Source organism: Urocitellus parryii, chromosome 10 (genome assembly GCF_045843805.1).
Source record: "Urocitellus parryii isolate mUroPar1 chromosome 10, mUroPar1.hap1, whole genome shotgun sequence".
Taxonomy (NCBI): domain Eukaryota; kingdom Metazoa; phylum Chordata; class Mammalia; order Rodentia; family Sciuridae; genus Urocitellus; species Urocitellus parryii.
Window position 1 is genome coordinate 55,568,063 of NC_135540.1, and position 26,794 is coordinate 55,594,856.

A 26,794-nucleotide genomic window follows, 5' to 3' on the forward strand; every position below is an offset into this window, starting at 1 on the left:
CTCAAGGAAAATAGCTGTTACCTCTCCAGCACTAAGTATGTATGTATAAGTTCTAATAAAAGACTATGGGATGATGAATCAATTATAATATTATTCAATGTACTGGAGCAAATTAGCAAAGTAGGCTTTCTTTAAGTAGAAGAGTGTTTCCATTTAACACTAGAAGTCATACTATGCTTCGCACATAGTAACATTTGATAAATATTTATCACATGAATGAATTCCTTTTATATAAGGTAGAATTGGAGAATTGGAAGGTATGTCAAAGAAATCACTACCTGGCTCTCTTTTTTTTAAAGTAAATTATTCCAGATTGGTGAAAATGATCAAGTTTTTATAAGAGCACAAACTTGCACAGTGAATCATTCTAACATATTGAGGCCTTCACTTTTAAGATGATTTCTTTATATCCTTGCTGGATGATAGAGAAATTAATGATACAAACCTATTAAGATACACACACACACACACACACACAGCTTTCCAAGGTGAGGAAATGAAAAAGGGAGAGAAGTTCCAGATAGATGATCAGCTGCTGATGCTTCAGTACATTTTTTTGTGTCAGATATTTATCTTCCATTCTGAATATCCTCTCCCCCCGCCCCCAAGGATATGGAAACATGGCCTAGCAATAGAGAGATTAGTGAAAGGTTTTTGTTTTATAATGCACAGAAATTATTTCCTTATGGCTAAAGAAAAACAGGCCATTCTTTAGCTATAAAAAAGGCGGGGGGCACATATAACTGCAGAGAAGAATACTTGGGTTTTGTAATTTCCTTTGGAAAAAAATGTTATAACATTCCGAATGAATACAGTAGCTTTATATTAAAGATTATCAACCAGAATACATAGGTACTCCTGGAAATTGTAGGCCCATTGACTTCCACTTTCTGGATGAAGGCCAAATGAAAATATCTTCCTTATGGGTAGATGAAGAATAATTGGAGCTATTTATTTTAGCTATGTAAATGTATGCATTGTTTGTATTAAGACAGCCCTATTCTATTTTATACTCTGTGGTTTTCTTCTCTCAGTGTTAGGACTCTGAACTGAAGATGCTATCTATTTTCATTTAATACTTGATAGCCCTTTACTTCTTCTGGAAAATAAACAGTCCAAGTTCAACTAATATGGAAAAGTCATGCTCTGTGTTTCCTTCAATACACAGTATAAGCTTAATAACTTCAGGAACAACTTACTCTTTCTCCTTTGGGGCCTGCAGGGCCATGAGGTCCCATAGGACCATCTGTACCCTAAAAAAAAAAAAGATAAAAATAAAACAATGAGACATACCACAAGTACTGCAAGAAAAGCAGCTCTGATTTATTCTGAACCTTTTCTGGTGAATGATGTCTTAGGATGTCTGTAAGACAACTCATCTCCTTTCAAAGTGCTTTATACAGGATTCTTTCAGACCAGTGGTTTTCATGAAACTCATACAAAAGGGATGAATTATATTAACTGCATGATTCAATGAAGAGTACATACAAAAAGCCATATATCATGTTTAGTTATATATTTCACTGACTAAATGGAGCCTCTTCACTTTGCCCCCAGAATCCTAAGAAAAATGAAACCGTCTTTCCTTCCTGTCACCTCTTCTTCAAGCCCTTTCTCCACATTCATGGCCACCCTTGGCCAAGCACACTAAGAAGCTTTGTTTGCAGCCACATGGAGGCTTCAGTGCTGATTCAAGTTAAAAAACAAAAACAAAAAAACAGCATTTAACTTTTTTTTTTCTTTTGCTACTCTGTAGGGAATAGCAGGGGCTCATAGGGATCCTCTAGGTTCTGCCTCAGTGACTGAAGTCACGAGGCTCTCAAGTCACAAACCAGGGAGCCACGGTGATTAATGGCACCACTGAATTCTGCCTCCCGGTTAGTTCAGGATCTCTGTGATAGGAGATCTATCACTATAGGAACACTGGGGTCCACAGAAAAACGACGTCTGCCCAAAGCAAGTTTTTAGAACTGAAAATATTGGAATTTCTTTCAGATTCTGAAAAACGTGGCAAGAATTGGAAGATTCTGCATAGATTTGCAAATAATTTATTATAATATGTGCAAATGTGGAAATGATTCCAGCACAATTTTTCTACAGTACTTCCATTTTTCCTCTATTGTCCTGGTTTATTCGGTGAAAGCCTTGTGATATGAGAGAATTCCAAGTTTCAAACTCATTCTAATTTTGATGAATTCTCATCATCTTAAATGATCTTTACTGCCCCAACTCGAAGTTCATCTTTGGAAGATTTCTAAGTACTGAGTATCTGCAGCTGAAATTTAAGAGATGGAGCTGTTAAGAACCAAAGAAAAGAGTCAAGATGACAAAAGGCAGATGGATCATTCCACGGACAGACACTTGAAAGTTTGTTCCAAGGAAGAAGTTACATTTCTAAGATGGGCATAATCCTAAAAGGAAAAGCTAGTTAAAATAAATTCATATTACTTTAATCTCTTCAGAGGACCTCATTCATGGAATGATAGGGAATATTTTATTGGTTATGGAAAAATCCACCTGGGATACTAAGATAACGAAGCCAACTGGATGGGTCATTCTTCCCACATAGTAAGTTATCCAGTTTTGAAGTTGAGATTTCAAAGATATCCTGGCCGTTGAGATTGGATCTCAAAACACAGCTGCAACCCACTCTCTACCTTTCCCATTTTCCACCATTTTTGTCCACCTTCCCCTTTGACTCCAGCCCCTGAGTACCCCTCCTCATCGCCTGATGAGAGCACACGGAGCAAAGGGGTCTGCCCTGAAGCACGTTTCACAGCCACAAAGCATGCCAGAGCAAGACAGGGACTGACTCACCCGGGCTCCTGGCTTTCCGTCTAAGCCAGATGCTCCCTGTATGATTTGGTTGGTAGCAGGGTTGGTGGGTGTAACACGAATGACAAGAACAGAGATTAGTATGAGGTGCCAATGAACAAATGCAACACTTCAACAACATAATACACAGTCACGGGATTCTGGGATGAATATCACATTGCTACAAATTGTTAGTTAAAAAAAACAACAACAAACCACGTGACAATAAACACCCCACAGATGATGGCATTTTTAATGACATTTCTATTAGGCAAATTCTTTTTACAGAAACCAAGTTAATGAGGTTTACAAAGTGTACTGCAAAGTAGTTACTGGTTCCAGTAAGAAGCTTCTATCTAAATTCCATCTGAACTTCATTTTCTAGAGACTGAATCATTTACAATACATTTCTTTAGGTTCTGAAGGGAAAAAAGTGGCAATCTTGTAAGAAGGGCTCATTATAATAATCGAGGTATGTATTTCAGAGGAAAAAAATAGAGGTCGAGTTACACTTGTTAAAATAGTATTTGTGGACAAACAATGCTGGGTTTTAATGTGCCAGGATGACTCTGGATTTTATGTGAATGATAGTTATTGTATTCCAAGTTGTTCCTACTGTTCATGTTAGTGACCACTAGAGGGACTTCTAAGAACAGGAAAAAAAAAACCAAAAAAACAAAAAACAACAACTCAAGAGCAGGGTGTGGTGGGGGAATCTTTGAGACCAGGACAAAAAATAATTCCCAAACTAAATTGCTCCTCAATTCATTTCAAATAATCTTTCATCAAAGCCTGAATTAAAAAAAATGTCTTAAAGATCTAAATCTGTTCCCAGGCAATGAATGCTATCCTTTACCTTGAACTCTAGGCTACATAAAAACAGTGAAGGATAATAAAAGTGACATTTCCAATGTTTGTTTAAAGAATAAGTACAATTACTTATTTGATGAGGCTTCAATGCCCAAATATTTATTTATAGTACTTAAAGATCAAGAGTATTTAGGAGGACCATGCTATGTCAAGGTCTCAGAACTACTTCCCAATTTTGTGTTTCAGATAAAAAGAATCTATTCAGCTGAAAATCCCACCAATGAAGCTAAACAACATACTTTTGGGGTATTTTTAGAATTTTTAATTCAAAATTCCTTCCGGGTGATTCTATTATGAACCATAGTATAATTAATGATTACAGTAAAAAAAAAGTGTATTGCTATTCTTTAATGGTAGCAGACACAGAGATTTTGGCTAGATATTGCATAAAAATTATCAACAGCTCTAAATTTTGAAACTGGAGAAAACTAAAAAAATCAGGTTAATAGTTTGTTTCTATTACCCTTTGATGCTTTATTATAACATTTCAAAATAAATGGCCAAATGATAATTTTACGTGTGAGATATCTACCTAGAATGCTGAATTAATGACTTACATATGTTAGAGGTTTTATGCCTATGGTTCACGGATCTAATTGATCTAATTGGTGTAACTTAACCTATTTCTAATATAGGGTTTTATCATTTAATCAATAAATGAATACATACACAAAATCTCCTGTGCCTTATCTATAAAACCCTGGCTCTCAAGTGGACCCAGTGCTTAAAGCACAGGGTCCATGGGAAAAATAAGTGGTCATTAATCCCAACCTCAATATCTCAAATACAAGGATAAACTACGATCACTGATTTTGTCATATCTCACTAATGTATTCTACAATGTTCTTTACTGATTTGGCATTGGCTGAACAGACAGCATGCTAAAAGCTTAAAACTAAAGCCTCATATTCAATAATAGATTTTTGAAAAATCTGTTGGGGCATAATGCGCATGAAGAGAAAAATCCCTTTTTCATTAAAAATAAAAATCTTTAAGCACTTGTAAGCTATTTCTCCCATACTGTCCACCATTGCTATAAAGACCCTCATAACGGGGAATTTCCAAAACAAACAACATACAACATGTAGAACACGATGTGATTGATATGCAAGGAGCCATAGCACTGACCTCTCACCATCAACAATGGCCAATTGCATACCTGCCACCAGGAGGGCTACAGTTTTTTGATACCCAAGGAGGAAAAAACAGTTGATAGCAAATCTTATATTGCACTCAATTATAAAAGCATTGGGGAGAACTAGTGGAATGATGAGCATAACATTTTTGGAGGAGGAGGATGGGGGAAGAACTGTCAGCCCTGAAAGAGGAAGGTTGGCATGTATGTAATTGAAGAATGACACAACATCCACAGCATTGTTTGGGGTCTTCCTCTAACACAAGAGGAAACACTGGAGAAAACAGAACTAGGCTGAGCTCTGCTCTGACATAATGTTTTCTAATTCCAGAAATCTCAATCGTAAGTCAACCAGAGTTGTTGTTTAGGGTAGAAAGAAAAATCTCAGATTTGCACTGAAATGGAAAGTTTTCTTTACTTACTGGAAGACCAAGGGGTCCTCTGTCACCCTTTTGACCTGGTTCACCCTTCAATCCTTTAACACCATTTAACCCTGGTTCACCCTAAATGCAAAAGCAAATGCTAATTTCGGTTGCTATTATGGGTGTTTAAAATGTGACAGAAGAGAGCCAGTCTCTGAAACAGTTGCAGATTCCAGTTTTATGTAACAGCAGAGTCAGGCTTGATTTGTCTTGCATCGGTTCAAAGATTAATTTAAAGATACACTGAAATCAACAAATAATGTTCTAGAAAGCAAAACTCCTGAGAAACTGTGCTTCTTCCTGTCAAAAGCTGTATGACTGAGTCCCTGAATTTTTGAGTTCCATCCCAAGGAAATCAATGTGAACACTACATTGTTCTAATCAAGCAAATCAAAGACAGAGTGGAGGATGCTTAAGCAGGCCCAGTAGGAAAAACCCACTCTGCTGAAATGGAAAACTGGAATTTGCGGGACAGTGTTATAGACAGATATTTTAAGCCTTTAAGCATTTTGCCCAGGAGAATGAGCTAAAAATGTAGCAGCTGATGTTTGAAGTAATGCCATTCAGCAAGTTCTCCTTTTACTGACATTGCCAAGTCGGTTCCTACACAGATTAATCAATACTCTACAACAAATTGCCAGTCCCAGAGGAGAATATGAAGATCAAAGAACGTGAATGTAGTTCTACTCACCATCCATCTGCCCAATGTTAGAATCTGCCCAATGATTTTAACTCAGGCTGACATTATAAAAGCCATGCTAAGTGATAAATTCTCCTGACAATTTATTTAAAATCTAGCATACCTATTTTCCATCAATAATCACATGTTAGAGATGGACACAAAGATCTGACTGGAACACTTTTCAACTTTTAAATATAGATACTAAGTTTTCAAGGAAGTCTTGTGAAAGAAAGATGATTTCAGGCTGTGGGAGGGGCTATGGTCCCATTAGCAGAAGGGACTTAGGCAGTGTTTACCCAATTTGCCTGACAATGAAAACCAGTGTGGTGGTTGTCAAATATAAAGTGGTCCAGAGCCCTACCCAGGCCACAGGAGCAGAGAATGGGTCTCTCTCATAAGCCTCCCAAGTGAACGTCTCACCAGGATGTTCTGTGGAATCATGCTAGCTAGATATTTGAACTTTCAAAGGGGTCACAGAGTCATGGATGCCTTGGCGTGACAAGGTGGATTTTCAGGATTTTGATGATAGGAGTTTGCAGTGCAGCCTCTAAAGGAAATTCAAATGTGCTATGTTTGGTAAGGTCTGATCCTGGGAATGCCACAGTCATAGTCAGTGTGATACTAAGGCCAAGGCTTGCTAGCCAATTTTAGTCAATTGGTTTAAACTTATGGCTCTGCAGGTATGTGCCCTATTAGCGAGTGGTCTTTAGATGAAGGACAGGCAGGGTAGCCCTAGGAGGCTATGGAATTCCTCGGTGGAATATCATGCATTGACAGGAGCAGACAATGATTGAGAAGGTCAGTTTAGAAACGGTCAAATCCAGTTGAAAGAGACAAAATTTCATGTCTGGACCCAATTCCAGTCCTATATCTGTCATTAACTAGCATCACCTAAACTTTCTGGACCTGTAGTTTATCAGCAATAAAAATCAAGGAACTAGTACTGGTCATCTATGAGATCTTTTCAAATTTATAAAGATCTGAAATCTGACTTAAATAACAAATAAAATCATGGGAGGAAAAAACCGATTGGATTTTAGATATTAAAAGGATCTTAGGCATTCAATGGTGCTGGCATATCTGAATCACTCTGGGAACTAGAAACAGTCTTGATGGCTTTTCTGTTGGTCATTATCATTAGGCTGATCTTTGGTGGCACCTTCAATTCCAAGTAGAAGCTAAGACTGGGAATCATGGATTTGGTCTAGGATAGAAAAAAGACCCAGAGAAGTTAACTACAAAGATCACAAGCTAGTAGATGGGCTCTCTCCTTCTGACCCTAAAAAAGTACTTTCACCCCAGACTCAATTGCATACATCTGAGGCTCTGACACTGGCCTCAGCAGAAGGCAAGGCATTCTAACAAGAAAGAGGTGTGAACCCCTTCCCTTCTTCAGTGTCACCTGCCTGACCTGAAAAGGAAAATCAAGGTGTCCTAAGTTTGACTAATACCTACTGGTATTGGATGAGAGAGGCTATTGGATGAGAGAGGCCAGCTTACCGAGGAGAGAATGGGCTGTCTCTGGACTTTCTGATGCCCAGCATCAACATGTCATTTATGTATCTCCACCACCTTTTAAATGCAATGACTCACTATGAGAAAATTTCAGGAGTTACCCACTTTCTCTTTAGCAACCTTGAGGACAAGCTATAGATTTTTTTTTCTGTTTGGAAGAAAGTACCAAATTACAAGGTAACAATAAATACCATGTATCAGGTGTTTATCAACAACTGCACCAGATATTTGCTAAGTGTCTTATAATTAGCCTCATTAGTGCATCACAACAACTCTAGGAGATAAGTTTATCTGGTTGAATAAATTAAAAATCAGACAGAGTCAGTAATTTCCTCAAGGTGTCAGTGGCAGAACTGAGATTAGAACAGAAGTTCTCATCACATATGCCCTCTGGAAGGAGGAGCTTCCCTTTCAGGGCTCATTTTCATCCTCTGTGATGTCCTCTCTGTCTATGTGAAGATAACATCTTCACAATGGAAGCGGCACTGATTCTGACAAGGACAGATCTCTTTTAACACAAAGTACACAGAAGGCAGGTGAGTGATGAGTGATGTGGTGTGCACCTGCCAGTGCACCCCCAATCCATTCTACACCATTCTGGCCTCTGGGAGAGCACAGAACTAAGATGTTGGGTAGTCAAAGCATTAAGATGCAGTCCTGTGTGATGGCAAGCAAGACATTTCAATTAATAGCAACCAAACCTACAGCTAGAGACACCAGGAAGGGGGTGAAAAAAGCACCTGGAGCAGTCTAAGAATCTCATTGGATGTCTGCTAAGGGGTTGATTCGAATATATAACGATTAGTAATTTAGGAAACTTTTACTTAGCAACAAGGAAAAAATAAAATGAGGAATAATTTAACTGTAGGTGATATCACTTAAATTTGTTATAAGTCATTTTGTATTAATATCTGAATGCTTAAAGGCTTAAGGATTATCAAAATTACTTGACAAATAAATAAGACAGGACAGACATGCTTCCGTCATGCTCCCCCCATGGCTAATAAAGAAAACAGAAATCAAGTAAGGAATGTGTTGGATTACCTTTGGTCCCGGAAGTCCATGGGGTCCCTATAAATGGAAAACATGGCTTTTAATGAAGAATTGATTCACTGTTTCCCAACAGAAGTGAATATTTTATCAAGAAGCAAGAGTTATAAAACCAGAATTTTCTTGTTGGAGCTATTGTGAGAGGTAGGTCTGTGGTTGTTATTTGTTACCTACCAAAAGGTCCTTCCACTTGTTGTTTTGCTCTGTAATAGGAAATGCATTAATAGCAACCCTATCTGCTAAATATCTATGAGAGGGAGGGAGAAATGTGCTGGAGTTACATGGAAGAAAAAAATTAGAGAAAAATAAACTATTTTAAACTCAACATTATTTCTCTTTCTCAAATTTCCATTTTTTTAGTCAGGTAGAATATTTGAGATACTTCATAAGTCTATAGAGGTAGGACTTAAAGTGTGGGATTCTCTTTGTCAAAGGTCTGCTTTTAAGTACCAGTGCTCATTAACTCCTACAGACTCAGGTGTTAAAGAATCTAAAGGAGACAGGAAGTGAGGTGAAGCAAGCTGGGTATGAGGCCCTGTAGCAGCAACAATTTAAAAATCAGGAGCATTTTTATTTATATTGTATTTATTTTTACAAGGAGGAATTCTTGAAAGCCCTAACAATTCTTTACTAATGGAAGGAAGTCATAATGCATGCATAGATTGTCCACAAAATACATGCTTTTTTCTAAAATGGCAATCTAAATATAAAGGCTAATTATCAAATTAATGGAAGCTTACTGTGGGATTGCTTTAAGCTTTTCAAGTAACTTAAATAAATTATTTGTGGAAAGGAACATTTAAAAATACATCAGTGAAATCATAAAACACCAGAAAACATTTTTGATCAAGCAATGCCTAGATATTTGTTACACATGTCTACATTAGAATAATATTTGTCCTTTAGTTAAGTTTTCAGGAAATGACTGTCACTTTATCAGGTATTCTTATCTCATTTTAATAATAGGTTAAAATTCCTTTAAGCCAATTGATTTTATCATATGAACAGGAAGTAGCATATTCTAATTTAACCTTGTAGCTTAAAACTTGAGGGAGAGTAAAAAAGCCAAAAATTATGCTATTTGCTCAATTCTTAATAAATTCATTTTAAGAAAACAAGGTCAATTGTAGCTTTCTCTTACAAAATAGAAATGAATAAGAAATGGATGACTGAGCTACCTTCCATGTCTTGGATCATTCCAAAGATGTTCTCTTAGAGAGCAATATAAGAAGAAGGGCCACAAATTAATCTGTATTATTGAAGTTTTCTGGTTTACTGACACACTTTAGAGATGAGTGTACCTCACCCTGCCCCTGTCAAAAGCATTTGAAACACTCTGCCTTCCACACTCTAGCCTTAACGCAACTGTCATTAGTCTGGCACTTAGAGAATCACACTTGTTTAATGGCTGCCTTCTTTAGTTCTGAGATCAGGACCACTTGCATCTGTTGGTCACTGAAGGACACTACCATAGACACTGGACCTATGAATCATCACAAGCACCATGAACATGAAAGAGGGAAAAAAATCCAGCAATCTATGTCATCTCTGGATGATTATCATTATTGTACTTCCATTATTATTGTACTATTTTATACATATTCTTATTGAACATTTCAGCAAAGGGTGTCAAGGCTCAATCTTGGTTAGAAACATTCTTCAGCAGCTCCAAACAGATGAAAGCAGTGGCAAAAAAAGATATGATGCACATTGTATAAAAAAAGTAAATTTATCTTCTTGCATGTCTATGCCATAAGGCTGGAGTAATGCTTGCCAGGTTGGTCTGTCTGTCTTCAACTTTCCTATCATAAAGCTACTTTCTTCCTAACACATGTGCTTGGGGGAGTTAAAGACAACACAGTAAAGTCACCATATCTCAAAGCACCTGGAATTTTCTGTCCGTCCCACAGAGAGTCATACAAAATACAGGCTGGCTGTTCAGAGAGATGTGCTCATGTTTTCTCTAGTAGCATGCTCATAAATAAACCATTACATTTTGGAGAGAAGGGAAACTTACCATGGGGCCAGGTGGGCCATGAGGACCTGGAGGGCCTGGTGGGCCTATGATCTGTGTGTCCAAAAAATAAACATGGATTTAGTTACTTCATTTAGATAAGGCAGTTTAGTTCAAATCTCATGCTGGGGCTCTGCTAAGGCCATTAATATTGGCAGAGGAAGAAGGATATTCCAAGAAGCGATGAGTTTGATTCTCTAGGTTTAGAAATTCCTTTGTGAGAATAAAATAACTTCAAAAAATAGTGTTGTTCTACAAAAGCCAGAATAAATCAAAAGCACAAGAAAGGGAGCAACTGATTACAAAATATCATAAAAACAAGAACAACAACAGAAATTCTATAATGTCATCATCATCATTAAGCTCTCAAAGATTTCACTAAGCACTAACAGGGTTCTGGAGAAGAGAAGAAGAATGTTAAGCTCTATTTTCACAAAGTTCTACCCACGCATACTGTGGGGAAGTCATTGATTTTTCTCCACAGAATAGGACAGTCCTCTGAAAAAACTGCTTCTAACTTAGACTCCTGAGACACACGGTCTCTCACTGTACAAGGTTGACAGGCATTTCTTTTACAGTTTTTGACAAAGTGGTTCACAGTCTTTTCTGCTATTGATAAGCCATCTGGAACATGTTGAACTAGGTAAATAATCATCTTGTGTCTGTTTTTCAGGAACAGTGGAAGTTCAAGGTCCATGAACTTACAGAAGGACCCTGGGGACCTGGCAATCCGGAGTCTCCCTTTTCTCCCTTCACTCCATTGGCACCCTGCAAATAACCAACAAGCAGAGTTCAGCAGGTGACGTTATTTCCAAAGTGTGAGAGAAAACTGAATTTTTCTCCCCAAATCCATTATTCTCTTGAAATTTTATGATATTATGCACATTGTATATAAAAAAAGTAAATTTATCTCCTTGTAGTTTAGCTTAAAGCAGCAAGCAAACTTACTATAAGATTCCTAGGTCTGTGGGTGGTATGTAAAATATAAATGAATTAAAAATCTAGACTGGGCTTGATTAGTGAAACTTACACAGTAAGTTTACAACTGTTGGGTTATAAATGCATCTTTTATGATGGTGCTCATTTTAAATTGCAAAGAGCCTTTTAACTTAGTTTTCATGGACATTTGTATACTTCCTTACCTAAAAAAACACATAGGGCAGTGAAGTTTATTACATTTTTTTTCTTGTGGACTGGGAATGTAGCTCAGTGACATGGCACTTGCCTAGCATGGAACAAACCCTGGGTTCAATCCCCAGTAATGCAAAAACACATAAATCCCCCAAAATCAAACATACATTTTTCTTATAATTTCTATATTCTCCCCCCTCCAAATTCTCAATAAAAATTATGAGGGAAACTATAAATGCACCCATTACAAAATATCAAACAAGAAGAACGATTTACCAAGTAATTTTTTCTTTAATTGTTCCATATTTTTTGGCTTGTTTTTCATTATCTATTTTATAATCGGTTACTACCATCTTATGCATACTAAAGTGACCAATTACACTTATTTTACTATCTTCTAGTGAATATAATTTAGGAAGAACTTGAAGGTAAAATTTACTTCATAATTCATCTAGCTACAAGCTTTAAAAATTTTAGTTTCCCAGTTGGAGTATTAATAACATAATTCTTTTTTAATTGCTTAACTTAGAACATTTCATAAGAAAAAGTAAAAAATTACCGGTAATCCAGGAAGTCCAATTCCTCCTTTTTCACCTGGCATACCTGGGTCCCCCATGTCTCCCTTTGAGCCTTTGAGTCCCTAAAAATGAGAGGGTTTGCATGTGAGGAGCCTTCTGACCCCTGATAGTTACATTCTAGGGAAAACAGAAATCTGATCAATTTTGTCACTAGGTAGGTCCTATGCTGGGATGATTCTGATTTTCATTCTTAGGCAGGGCTATTTCTTACAGCAACTGTCTGTCTACACTGAATCAATACTATTTACCCACTAGTGGAAGGGATTGAGTTCTACTAGCCAATTAAATATGAAAAGCATGAACTTAGGTTTTGACATGATTTCTCCTGATTTCATGTATTTAATTGGCAGCAATTCTACCTGAGCAGGCTTGAAAACAACTTAATGACTTTAATTCTCACAGAATTGAGATCTAATATTATTACAAGGCCCAAAGATACTTCTCCCACCTCTACCTTCGATGTTCCCCTCCCTCTTAACTGTTCTAGTCATCCTGAGTTTTCAAATGGCCCAGCCTACAGACAGGTAAATCATTTACTGTACATTAGTGTTCAATCAATCAATGCTTAAAAATACTTCAACTGTTTTAGTGTTCTAATTTTATCCTCATGGCATTTCTATATGGTGAGCCAGGATGTTATTTTTATTTTCCTTTTATAGTGAGGAAATAGATAAATGTGTATTTTGAAGGTTAGCAAATCTGATTTGTGTAACACTGAAATGCTGAAACTAATTTCTATTGTTGATCATTTTCATCCTAAATATGACCAGATAGCCCATTCTTCAGTGAAGATCACAATAATTATGGTAAGGGACCCCTGAGTTGCATAAACCTGTTTGTCTTCCTAGGGACTGAAACATATTTCTTTGCTAGCTGCCTATTTTGTACTCCCTAGTTCAAAATCTCAGACTGGGTGAATGAGTGGGGATCTGAATGGATCTGGATCTTATTGGTTAGTCAGACTTTGATTTTAGGAATCTAGTGACAGAGAAGAGCAACAGGCCAACCCTACCAAACTTGGTGGCAGAAGACAACTTGATGTTTGGCTTCAAATCTATAATAAAAGTAGTGATCAATAATGATGCTTTTAGAAATGGTATATGTCTTTGAAAATTACCTGCTCTCCATCAGCTCCTGGGATTCCTGGAGATCCTTGTTCTCCCTGTTAAGATAAAAAGTAACAGCTTGCCTCCATTATCATTGGCAATATGCTACACTAAATAAAAAATGATGCTAGTTGAAAAGTACAATTTGACTTTTACCAAATTCATCATAACCCAAGAATACTCTGTTATATATTTCAGTTAAGTGAACTAATGATCTTCCTTCAAAATGTTGTATATGTAGCTAAGAGTCAGGTTTTTTTTGCCATGTAAGATGCCAGTTTGAAAAAAATGGTAAAAGATGACTGATAATTTGATGACTGAGCATATCCTATAGCAACACCTATGTGCCTCAGTTAATTTTTTCTCCATAAAAAAATCTAGTTGGCTTATCTTTTTTTCCAGTTTCATAAAAAATAAAACATAACAGTTAAACTAAAATTAGAATGCCAAGCCTCATGAATTTATAGCAACATTTTAACTGGAACAGTTTGAGTAAATTCATAAAGTCTGTGAGTATGCTGTGTCCAGAAAAGCCACAATGGAGGATGACATAATAAATCAGATAATATCTTAATCCACATAAAATTGCTTTTGATCATTTCAATTTCCTATACTATGCTAGGAATGAAGTAAAATTTACTGTTCATATGATTTATTAGAACTTTTGACAAACTCGAAACAAAACAGATTTTGATGTGTTATTTTCAAACTGAAGATGTTCCATTAGAAAAAAATTTAAACAATATGCTAGAGATGATTCAAACAACAGGTTTATTCACCTTTCACTTTTGGAAGGTACAGATAAAACAATTCCTTGAAAGGTACAATATTATTTTGTATCAAATTTCCTGATGCCTACTCTATAGGAATTCTAAAAACAGCTCTTCCTAGAGTGAGTGCCCTGCCTCAGACAGATTTCCAAGGGAGCTGCCTGTAGGCTGTGTTTTCTAAAAAGGCTTGTGTGGTGATGTTATAAATGACAAAATAGACATGGCTGGGGCTCCCTTCCCTGGTAAAAACTTTAAGAGCCATGGGTCACAGCATGAAATTTGAGCTTTCCAATGTTTAAAGAAGGTATGATTTTTACAGTTCTAAACAAATGAAATAAAAAAGCAGAAAAAAAGGCCCTTTCCTCATTTTAGACTTCCTGCTCTTTGTGGTAGCAGCAAAGTTTATTTTGCTACAAACAAGTCTGCTGAGGTTGGATGCACCTGGCTAAGCCCTAGTTTCATTCAGAGTCTGAATACTTGTCAGCACTCAGGGTCCCATCATGATTGCTTTGTTAAGTTTTACCTTTAAAATATGATACACAGAGGCTTAAAAGAAGAGCATAATTCAGGCACTACTCATTTATCCTTCACTGTCAATTATGGTTTGTGAGAGCTATCTGATGTGCAAGAAATCAAATCATTCTTGTTTGGTAAAGGAAGGAGAAATGTGAATTCAGAAATGCTGAATCTGCATTTCTCAGTCTGAGACTGAGTCTAGAGAGAGAAAAGGTTTTTGTGCTAGTCAGGCTACATTTTGCTGTCTTATGGTTGGAGACACATCCTGCCTCAATTACCCCAGGTGAGATCATGGACAGCATAAAGAACTGCATCAGTTAACACAAGATCTCAATTACAAGACTACTGTGGGGTGGGTGGGGTGAGGATAATAGATGGTGGAAATGATGGCGGGGGTAGACGGTAAGGGGGAGAGACCAGATTTCCATCTAAGGTGTCCAGTCTTGCTCACCAAATACTTAAGGAGTAGGGGTCCAGACAGACTTGATCACCAGGGATATAGATGGTTTGCCTGCAGCAAACAATTGTGTTATATCTTGTAGGGACTAGAATATGGTGGAGAAATGGAAAATGTAAAAATCCCATACTTTTTATTAATGTTATATATGAAATGCATGAATGTTACACATGAAATCTGTTTGAATCTAGGATTTATGTTCTCCATACACCCCACATAGGCAAGGGCCTCAGTCATATTTTACTTTATATTCATTTGTTTAATAGAGAAATTTTCTATGTACTAGATTTGTATTTTTAAGTATCTAGAAAAAGGTACAAAAAGTGATGCATGTGTGCATGTGTATGACAGACTTAGCCAGTAAACTGACTTGAGAAGTATAAACAGAAGATGAATTTTGAAACCACTTGAATCTCCTACAAGAATCCAATGACGAAAGTCATGTTTCAGCACATGTAGTTTAGTTCTGAAAAGCCAGAATCCCTGGCCATGTGTTAATTGATCAAACATGGTCAAATGACTAAGCTTTAGTTTGGAGGGATAGAGCTAACATAATTGACTTAGGGTAGGAATAGGCAAGTCATTCCACGTTTCTACTGTTTGTGATTGGTATGTTTCATTAGGAAAGAATTAAATGGCAGAATCCCCCCCAAACTGAAGGCTGAATGTTCTCTCTGATACAACAAGAGCAGGGAAGAGTAAAAGTTCATTGGACTAGACAAAGGGGAATGAAGGGAAGGGAGCAGGAATGGGGATAGGAACGGCAGTAGAATGAATTGGACATGACCCTCCTATGTTCTTTAATGAATACATGACCAGTGTAACTCCACATCATGTACAACCGCAAAAATGGGAAGTTAGACTCCATGTAGGCATATCAAAATACATTTGACTGTCATGTGTAACTAAGAACAAATAAATTAGGTAGATAAATTTTGCATTTCTCCTTCTTTTACCAAACAAGAGTTATTTGATTTTTTGAACATCAAATAAAAAGAACAAATAAATTAAAAAATTAAATGGCAGAATGTCTGAATATATATAATAAAGGGATGTGTTAGAAAACGTGACTTCAAAATGATTCCTTTGTTTTTTATGAATGCATCATGCAAAAGCTTCCCTGGTTCTTTTTATTACAAAAGAATTGGAAGGAAGGATCTTTGGAAGTGTTGGTGTGGATCTCCTTCAATCCTCTTCTATTTAAATATTTTTTAAACACCATGTTTAGTATTTCTTTGTAATTTCTGTGGAACATATTTTTCCCTTGGTTGATATTTTCTATTTTTCTTAATTGGGAATGACATTAAATTTAGGGAAGAACATTATCTTCCTTCTTATTTTCCCTTTTCTTCTAGTTCAGATCTCAATATTTTTTCCTTGAAACAATATTGCTGCATTTTCAAGATGCATGTATTTAAAATGGGTTTCTCCCATGTGTATATATTTTAAAATATATTATACTGTCATGTATAACTAAAAAGAACAAATAAAAAATTTTAAAAAATTTCTCTGCATTATATGTGATTAAAATGTGACAAACAATTAAAGAATAACCTTTGGCCCTTGTAGTCCTTGAGGTCCAGGAGGTCCAGGGGGACCCTAAATCAAAAAAAGTCAGAGTTTTAAAAAGTAGCAAGTATGTATATATGTATTAAAATTCATGCTTTAAATAACAGGCACACAGCACACCTCCATTATTTCTATCATAATTAGTTTCCTCCCAATATTTATGTGAAGTGGGAAAATATCTCACTTGTTAACGTAATTATTAAAACTATACTTATATGCTAAAATATTAACATGTTTTAGGTCAAAATAATACTCAAGATGCTTTTGGTTTTGTAAGACAGTTTTAAAATTGCTTCCATGTCCCACATTCATCTTGGTGGGATGAATTTGTCTCCTCATATTACCTGTGTCTTTAGATATACTTCTTTCCCTCCACCCCAAAGAACAAAGCTTTGAGAAGGTCAAAGACTTAAGAAAATGAATAGTTTTTCTCATGATTTTTCATGAAACAAAGTGATTCAACTAGAGCAAATGTTGTAAAGGTTATTAATATAAAGAAAAATAAGATTAAGTATCGATAAGACAGTTGCTCCCTGAGTACCATTTTGCCCTGCATGCATCAACACTAAAGACACAGACCACAGAAATCATGCGACAGGAGTTACCGTGACAGTTAAGGTGGTAATCCTCTGTTGGGAAAATGTATTGATAAATAGTTATCTATTTTGTGTGTCAAAGTACAATAATACATTTCTGAAGACAAAATATCAACTTTGAACGTTTTTGATAGATCTAATGTCTTATAAGGAACTGACAAGATTCTTAGAACACATCCTATTTTCAATAGAGTATAATTGTTATGATTTTTAAAAGAAAATCTTTATAATTTTATTTTTTAAAAAATCCATGGGTAACTGGATGTGGTGGCACATGCCTGTAATCCCAGCTAATGGGGAGGATGAAGCAGGAGAATTGCAAGTTTGATGCCAACCTGGGCAAATTAGCAAGACCCTGTCTCTAAAAAACCAGCCAGGGATATAGCTCAGTGGTACAGAGCTTGCCTAGAATGTGCATAGCCCTGCCTGGGTTTCAGCTCTAGAAATGAAAAGAGAGTCAAAATTCTATTTATCTGATTAAATAATGTATAGTAAAGTAATATACACTACAGGCCTGTCAGCATAGTTGTGAACTTAGAAATTTGCTATTGATCAAAGTGTTCTCTCTAGGAGGAAAACTGAAATATCCAATTGCATTTCTTTTGTCCTTTAGTCTGTAGCTCATTTGCTGAGCTAGAATTAATGTTTTTGTTATATGTGCCATAAGTAAAGAAATTAATAGTGAGTTAATCTAATTTCTTAATGTGCTAGAGCACCTTAACAAAAAACATGATTCCTAATCTATGAATCATGTTCTTGTATAACTATTTTCTAGTTTACATCTTGTACTAAAAGTTCAGCAGGGTCTATTAGCCACTTTAATGAAACCAGAGAGGGGAGAACATTTTCCATTAAGGGCGTTGGTCATAGAGAAACTATCTGATTACATGTAAACTTGTGGATATCAGATTAACACCATCTCTTTGTTTTCCATTACTCTGTTCCAATCTCTGACTCAAGCTGTTGTTTTTATTGTTGTTGTAAAAAAAATAAAAAAGTAACATCTTACTTTAATCACTTGAGTCTTTCATGACATGGTACCATCATTCCTTAGAAAACAATGTTTATACATGTGTACACATGGTTAAAATTTTTATTCTAGGATAAAATTAATCAGGGTCATTATAACTTCAGAGAAATCAGTAGGAAAAAACACTAAACAATTCTAAGACAAAAGACAAAATGGACACAAACTGATTTAAAAAAAATTAAAGATTTTGGAGGAGATCCAGCAAGGTGAAGCCATTCAATAGCTTCTGAAGACTGTCATATGACAGTCTTCTGTAGGGTATATATATATATCCTTATAAATAAGAGTCCAGAATTTAATAACAGCATACCTGTGTAATGTAAGGTAACACATACTTTCTTTCTTTCCTTTTTTTTTCTCCTTTGGTACTGGGGATTAAAACCACAGGCGCTTTATCTACCACTGAGCTCATCGCTAGCCCCTTTAATTTTTTGAGACAGCATCTCACTACATTGCTTAGGGTCTCACTAAGTTGTTGAGGATGACCTTGTGATCCTCCTGCCTCAATCTTCTGAAGTTTCTGGGATTTCAGGCATGTGCCACAGCACCCAGCCAACATACTTTATACTTAAGGGATTTACCTAGAACAAGAATTGGATTTACATTTATAAGAAAGCTTCTTCACTTGTATAGTGCCGCAGTCCGGCTGCAGCAATAAAGATGAGTCATTTAAACAAGGCTATTAGAAAATTACAGAACAGAAATAATTTCTTTATCATTGCCTTCCAATATTTTTAACTGGAAAGCAGAGTCCCAAAAACTTACAAAAGAGAAGCACGTTTACAATATGAACTCAGATTTTCCAACATGGGGCCATGTATGAATTCACTTTTCCATCTAAATAAACACAAGGCTAATATGTCCATTTTAAAAAAACTTAAGGATAACAACATGTTTTACAATGAACAAGTAACAAAGGACATTATTAATGGTAATTGAACTAACAGATGGGATTTACATGATTTCCTTGTAAGACCTAAAAACTGCCCAAGGTTCCATCCAGCTTTAGAAGAACACACCACAGCAAACTCAGCTAACTTCACAAGCACCTTACATTGATCACCTTTTGGAAGTACCAGCATGTACACCCACAGAAAAGTCATAAAGATGGTTGCTTGCTTTGGATGTCTTATATCTGAATCCTCTAAGTTAAAGCTACATAAACCTAGCAGGGTTCTCTCTCAAACTCCAGTAATAATGTAAAAACAAAACAAAACAAAACAAAACAGAATTTGTGGCAGTGGTGGAGAAAGATACGACTTTCTTCAGAGACACATGAAGAACAAGGGAGGCGAGGCTTAGAGCAACTGCAGATGGGGGAAGCCTAGCAGGCTGCATTGTGGCTTATTTCCTGAGACACTTCTATGAACTCCCTATTTTTTTTCATTTCTCATAATGATAATGATGCCAACTTAAAATCTCTCATGATTTACACTAAAGAACAGGGTTATTTTAGAAGGTGATGAGAATTTGTTAAAACCTGAGTCAGGAAACAGGTTTTATTGCAAATGGTGAAAATTCAACTACCTTAAATAAAAATAAAGAACTTAGATCAATGTTTATATATAAATAACAATTTTCTTTTCATAGACCAATGCAATTTAATAGTCTTTCTAACAGGGTACGAGAGAGTAATGCACAAAATAATAACAGTACTGAACAGGTTCAGTACTAGGAAGAGGGACAGAGTAAAATACCCTAAAAAGAAATTTGGAGTAGTCCTGGGCAGAGAAGGGGAAAATAAAATAGAAATAGGCTCTTTTTGATTTAGCCTTGTGTCAAAAGAAAAAATAATGGAATCTCTCAGGTTTTTATTTCACTCCACAATTTCAGTTCCAGTTAAAATGATACAGAAGTACTTTGTTATATGGGTTGAAAGCTTTTCATTTGACTATAAATGAGAATTATAAACATGAGAATTATAAACATCAAATCCAGAACACCAAATATCTCAGGCATACTGTATGTATAGGGTTTCAACTATATTGGGTAATGTTGTCTCTCTTAAATTGGGTTCTGAACCCACAGAAGTTTATACTATTTTTGATAATTTTTCATATTCTGATATTTTATAGAATATTTTTCAATAGAAGCAATGTAAAATTTTATATTTCTCACATGATATTATTATAACTGTAATATAGTCCTCTTTATCTAATTATCCTAGAGATTTTTGGCAAACTTTTTGTAGAAGGCAATAATTATATCTATAAAACTATAAACATCCATTACTAGTTAGAAAAATCAGAAGAATAAATGTCTACCAACTCTTCTCAATCCAATAGCTGTCTAGCTGAATTGATTTTATTAGGGGCTCTTAATCCACCAGAGTACTATGTTTGGAAAACCAATAAATAGTTTTGAAGTGGAAAAAAAAAATTATATGCTATTTACAAGCATAACATATGGTTGCCCTAACAACCTCATAAGGATAATAAATCTTAAGGTTTGAACTTTAGCATGATAATATTGAATGCATATGCTTATAGTCACACTTGAGGTAAGAAAAAGAAACAGCACATATCCTTTTATGTCAAAAAGCAGGTGTCTGCGCCTACTAGAAGAGAAAGTAGGCCCCAAACTCCATTAGTCAGCATAGGAACCAATTCCTCAACAAGACTCCTAAACTGCAAGAAGTAAAATCAAGAATCAATAAGTGGGATAGAATAAAACTGAAAATCTTCTCCACAGCAAAGGAAACAATCCAGAACATGAAGAGAGAGCCTGTAGAATCAGAGAAAAATCTTGGCCACATGCCTCAGATAGAGCATTAATCTCCAGGATATATAAAGAACTCAAAAAACTTGCAACAACAACAACAACAACAACAGCAACAAAAACCCCACAAATAACCCAATCAATAAATGGGCAAAGGCACTGCATAGGTACTTCACAGAAGAAATACTCTTGGCCAACAAATATATAGAAAAATGTTCAACACCTCTAGCAGTTAGAGAAATGCAAATTAAAACTACACTGAGAGTTCATCTCACTCCAGTCAGAATGGCAGTTATCAAGAATACATGTAACCATAAATGTTGGTGAGGATGTGGGTAAAAAAGGACACTCATACATTTCTGGTGGGACTGCAAATTGGTGCAACCACTCTGAAAAGCAGTATGAATATTCCTCAGAAAACTTGGAATGAAATCACTATTTGACCCAGTTATCCCACTCCTTGGTTTATATCCAAAGGATTTAAAATCAGCATACTAAAGTGACACAGCCACATCAATGTTTATAGCAGCTCAATTCACAATAGCTAAGCTATGGAACCAACCTAGGTGACCTTCAACAGATGAATGGATAAAGAAAATGTAGTATATATACACAATGAAATAGTATTTAGCATAAAGAAGAATGAAATCATGGCATTTGCAGTTAAATGAATGGAAGTGGAGACTATCATGCTAAGTGAAATAAGCCAATCCCCCCAAAAGCAAAGGCTGATTGTTCTCTCTGGTATAAGGATGCTAATTCATGTTAGGAGCAGGGCAGGGAAGAATGGAAGTTCACTGGATTAGACAAAGCAGAATGAAGGGAATGGGGGGAATTGGGAATAGGAAAGACAGTAGAATGAATCCAACATAACTTTCCTATGTTCATATGAGAATACACGACTAGTGTAATTCCATATCATGTACAACCACAAGAATGGGAAGTTATACTCCATGCTTGTATAGTACATCAAAATACATTCTACTGTCATGTATAACTAAAAAGACCAAAAAATTAAAAAAAAAATAATCTGAAGTTTATATTCACATCCATGACAAAGGGAAACAGAAGACATTGTCCAGTTTCAGCCTGCATTTCTCTGGAGTGCACTGTTTTTGAAAATTAAAAAAAAAATGAGCATAAAAAAGAATAAAGAGCAGGTATCAGATTTTTAAAAAAGGACAGTGATTTTAGGTACATCAATAAAGTGTTCAGGAGCTTCTAAAAACAACCTGAGATAATATTATATTTCTGGACTCCTAGCAAAGTATCTATTCCAAAGATATCCTCATTTTTCAGATAAGATCAATGAAGCACAGATACAATGATTTCCCCCAAATGACCCTGCTCATTAGTAGTAGAGGGAAGACTGAAACAAATATTTCCACTTTAGGCTAAGAGTAGCTAAAAGCCAGACCCTGTTCTTGCAAAGAATGCTTTAAAAATTCTTCCACAATTTTGTGGAAAATGACCAATTACATTGGGACATTTTGTTGGAAAATAAGAGAGCAGATACCTTTTGGTTTGGTGGGTACTGGGAATTGAACTCAGGGGCACTCAACCACTGAGCCACATCCCCAGCCCTATTTTGTATTTTATTTAGAGACAGGGTCTCACTGAGTTGCTTAGCACTTCACTTTTGCTGAGGTTGGCTTTGAAATCACAATCCTTCTGCCTCAGCCTCCCGAGCCACTGGGATTACAGGAGTGAACCACCACACCCAATGAGGGCAGATACTTCTTATAGGTGGAGGTAGGAATTATGTTGTCCTTGGAATTAGTTTAAGAGAAATGTACAGCATTGCTGATAAATTAAGTTTTAAAAGTGTCCCTGTATTTTAATGTATAAGATTTTGAAAACATAGTAGGTACACTAGAAATTTGTATATTCTCTTTCTCTCCATAAGCAGTTATTGGCTTAAGAGGAAAAGGGAACAGTTCTGGTTCTAAAACTTAACCATAACACTGAGGCCACTGCTTACGTGTAAGCCACTTATATTGGAGAAAACCAGTCACATTGTGGCCTGAATACCCTGTCTCAGCAAGGTTTCTCCAGCCAAGAAACATGCTTCTCTTTGCATTTAGGAGGAGGGGGGGGAGGGAGGGAGGGAGGGAGGGGGAGGAGGTAACCAGAAAAAAAATGGCTGAGCTGAAGACAGATTTTGTACACATTAATAATAAATACTTTACTGGTTAAAAATAGTGGTAGTAAAAAAGGACACATAGAAGTGTAAATCTACCAAAGTTAGATCACATTAGTGAGGCTGAAAAAATGATTTAAAGAGGTATAAAATGGAAAAATATTTAAAATTAGTTTGTCTTTCAAACTAAAAAAGGAACTTGTACATAAAAAGTACACATACTCATTTAACCACTAAACCTCAATAGAAAACATGACCAACAGATTAGTCCACTTGGAAGACAGGACCTCAGACAATGAAGACAAAATATATAATCTCAAAAAGAATGTAGATCACACAGTGAAGATGGTAAGAAACCATGAGCAGAACATTCAAGAAATATGGGATAATATAAAAAGACCAAATTTAAGAGTTATTGGGATAAAGGCATAGAGTTCCAAACCAAAGGGATGAACAATCTATTCAATGAAATAATAGCAGAAAATTTTCCAAACACAAAGAATGAATTGGAAAACCAAATAGTATAAGAGGCTTACAGGACACCAGATGTACAAAATCACAACAGATCCACACCAAGGCACATTGTAATGAAAATGTCTAGCATATAGAATAAGGAGAGAATTTTAAAAGCCACAAGAGAAAAAAAATCAGATTACATATAGAGGGAAACCAATTAGGATATCTGCAGATTTTTCAACCAAGACCCTGAAAGCTAGAAGATCCTGGGACTATATATACCAAGCTCTGAAAGAAAATGGATGCCAACCAAGAATCACATCCAGCAAAATTAAGCTTTAGATTTGATGATATAAAAACCTTCCATTATAAACAAAAGTTAAAAGAATAGAAAGCCTGTACTACAAAACATCCTCGGCAAAATATTCCATGACGAGGAAGTGAAAAACAACAATGAAAATCAGCAGAGGGAGGTAAACCTTTATAGCATCTTTACATGCCCACGCAATGTAAGCATAGTTTTCTGTTATCAAGAAACTTACAATTTGGTAAGAGGAAAATTAAAATCAATTATGTGATTTGAGAACAATTAAATGGTAGTGTTAGAACCTGACTGGTAATGTGGAAAAGGATTAAGAGAAAGAACTCAAGTGGGTGACAACGTAGATTTTAGGATAGTATTTAGATGGATGAAAGAAAGGGAAAAAAGAATGGGATGAAGATTTATATGGATACTATAAAAATGACCATGCCAGGGGTAACTCTGTGCTGTAAAGAAATAAAAAGTTCTGCATAAGAAAGGCAGATTACAGAGCCTTAAATGTCAGATGGAGGAGATTAGGCTTGATAGAGTATGCAATAGGGGGTCATTTAGAGTCCTGAGCAAATTGGAACAATTATAATAATGGCAGTTTATGAAAATCATCCTGGGAATGATACATAGTTTGGATGAGAAGGGCAAGGAGGCACTAGCAGGAAGATGTATTGGTCAAGGGTTTGTTATGGTGTTAGGTAGGCAGTAAACAGGATGTGGACCTCCTTGGGAATGGAGAAGATGGAAAACAGAATGGATGAAGGACTAAGACTAGTGTAAAAATGGCTCTAAAGCTTCTACTCCACGGAATACAAAGACTCATGGTGTCATTAACAGAAACTGGTTAGTCAAGAAAGGGGATCATTTGGTAGGTGGGCAGAGTAACCAGCACAATCATGGGCATTGGTGGAAATCGATGGGCAATGGTGCACCTATAGGGAACTGGTCTTACAAGAACACCAAGATCAGATCCCAAAATGACAGAATTGGAATCCTGTTGTGAAGAACACAGAGGGAGTCATTAAGAAAAGATCAGATACTTCAGAATATCAAAAACTGGGGTGTGGACAGAGAAATTGGACACACCAACACAGAACAGCACCATGAAGGAAAATGGAAGTAGAGTCTGAAGAAAAAGAATTTTAAAAGGAAGGTGGTTTGGTACAAATGTCACAGAAAAGTCAAGAATGACAAATAGGATGGGCTTTATCTGGAGGTCACCATTGATCTTTGTAAGAGAAGCTGCAACAGTATGACAGGGACTCAAGTGCAGGAGTCTAAATCTGAAGAGGAGGAGTAAGAAGCAAAGGTGGTGGAGCCATCGAGTTTATTTTTGACTTAATGGAAGGAAAAGAATTGAATGGTAGCGGTTGTAAGAAATACTTACAGGGGGGTTATGAGGTGCTAAGCACTGTTTTAAGCATAGGCTATGTAGGTCATTTGCTCTGTTCAGGAACCCTATGAAGCAGATATCAACTCATTTTATAGATGGGAAAACCAAGGCACAGGGAAATGAAATAACTTGTTCTAGGTCATGCATTTAGTAAATAAGAGCCACAGAGCGCCCTCTTTAAGCAAAGAAGTAAAAGTCAACCAAATTAACACAAATTTTATACTTGATAAGGCTTAGGAATGTCTGAAAGTAGAAGGAAAAAAAAAGAGAGACAGAGAGAGAGAGAGATTTCAAATTGCTATGAGGTGAAGATTATTGGGGCCAGATACAGGAATGGGCTCAGGATGACAGGGAGCAGGTGTGCTTCAAGGAATGGAGTGCTCTGAGATTAAAGGGGTATGGGAGCTCATGCTGGCGTGTGCTACATGGCACCCATCAGTGTTCTCCTTGTGTCTCAGGCCAGGGAGCAGTCACTTGCCTGTAAGGCTTCATGGAGGTTGCCATTGTAGTCTATGATTTCGGTGGCTCCTTGATCTCCTTTTTGCCCAGGTGGACCCTATAACAAAAATGAGTTGAGGAAACACCATGGGAGTTAGACTGGTGTATAACAGGACTATAGAAAACACAGAAGCAAGGCTGGGGCTGTGGCTCAGTGGTAGAACGCTTGCCTAGCACATATGAGGGCCTGGGTTCAATCCTCAGCACCACATAAATATAAATAAAATAAAGGTATTTCATCCAACTACAACTAAAAAATAAATATTAAAAAAAGAAAACACAGAAGCAATATCTTGTGACTCTCTCTGGCCATCACTTCCTCGCCAGGACCCAAGTGCAAACCACTTCTAATTTCTTGTCTGTGGTAGGTAAAAGATTTTTGAAAGACCTATGATTTAAACTCTGAAATCATTTTCTGAACATTATAAAATACGGGCTAATCGGATGTGATTTACAAAATTTTATTAGCTTTATTCACATTTATTTAAAAAACTCCTATCTGCTTTCCACTCGTCTATACCTGATAGATTATACCTTCTCATTCCTTAAGAAGATAGAATAACGTTCTATAGGAAATGCTTGGCTTTCCTAGTGGGAATAGAATCCCATGAAAATGAAGCCAAATAAGGAACAAAAAGAGATTTCTACTCGACTCATTATATCTGCTACATAATTTCCATTAGTCATGTCCTAATTCCCTGCCTATTTTTAAAAAATACTCTAAACAAATGGGCTATTGCTCTCTTTATGATCAGGTTAATTGAAACATGGGAAATTCTATTAGCTGTATGGCTGTGGGCTTGCTATTACTCCTTTGGCAGAGGGAAAGTGTTTTCCACCTTCTCAATAAAGCTTATTGCAACATGCTAGAATGTCCACACTCACTGCATGTGCTAGAATGTCCACACTCATTGCTCCTGGAAACAAAAGTCAAAAATAAAGAGAAGGGGGCAGGGAAGGCAGCAGGAATATTTAGAGTGGCCCTTCTCCAATGCTATTATTGGGCATTATTAGTCCAGAT

General features: G+C 36.3%; 1 protein-coding gene across 2 annotated transcripts in view; it reads right to left on the reverse strand.

Annotated features, from left to right (window-relative positions):
* The window catches only part of Col25a1 (collagen type XXV alpha 1 chain), a 442,307-nt gene that overhangs the window by 16,951 nt on the left and 398,562 nt on the right, over window positions 1-26,794 (reverse strand). For both annotated transcript variants that reach the window (XM_077803433.1, XM_077803434.1), the window contains 10 exons: window positions 25,754-25,831; window positions 17,235-17,258; window positions 16,615-16,659; window positions 13,329-13,373; window positions 12,193-12,273; window positions 11,208-11,270; window positions 10,506-10,556; window positions 8,483-8,509; window positions 2,818-2,853; window positions 1,200-1,253 (listed from right to left, as the gene is read on the reverse strand). In XM_077803433.1, the coding sequence (XP_077659559.1) occupies window positions 1,200-1,253; window positions 2,818-2,853; window positions 8,483-8,509; window positions 10,506-10,556; window positions 11,208-11,270; window positions 12,193-12,273; window positions 13,329-13,373; window positions 16,615-16,659; window positions 17,235-17,258; window positions 25,754-25,831 (504 nt within the window). The remainder of the gene's footprint in view (window positions 1-1,199; window positions 1,254-2,817; window positions 2,854-8,482; window positions 8,510-10,505; window positions 10,557-11,207; window positions 11,271-12,192; window positions 12,274-13,328; window positions 13,374-16,614; window positions 16,660-17,234; window positions 17,259-25,753; window positions 25,832-26,794) is intronic.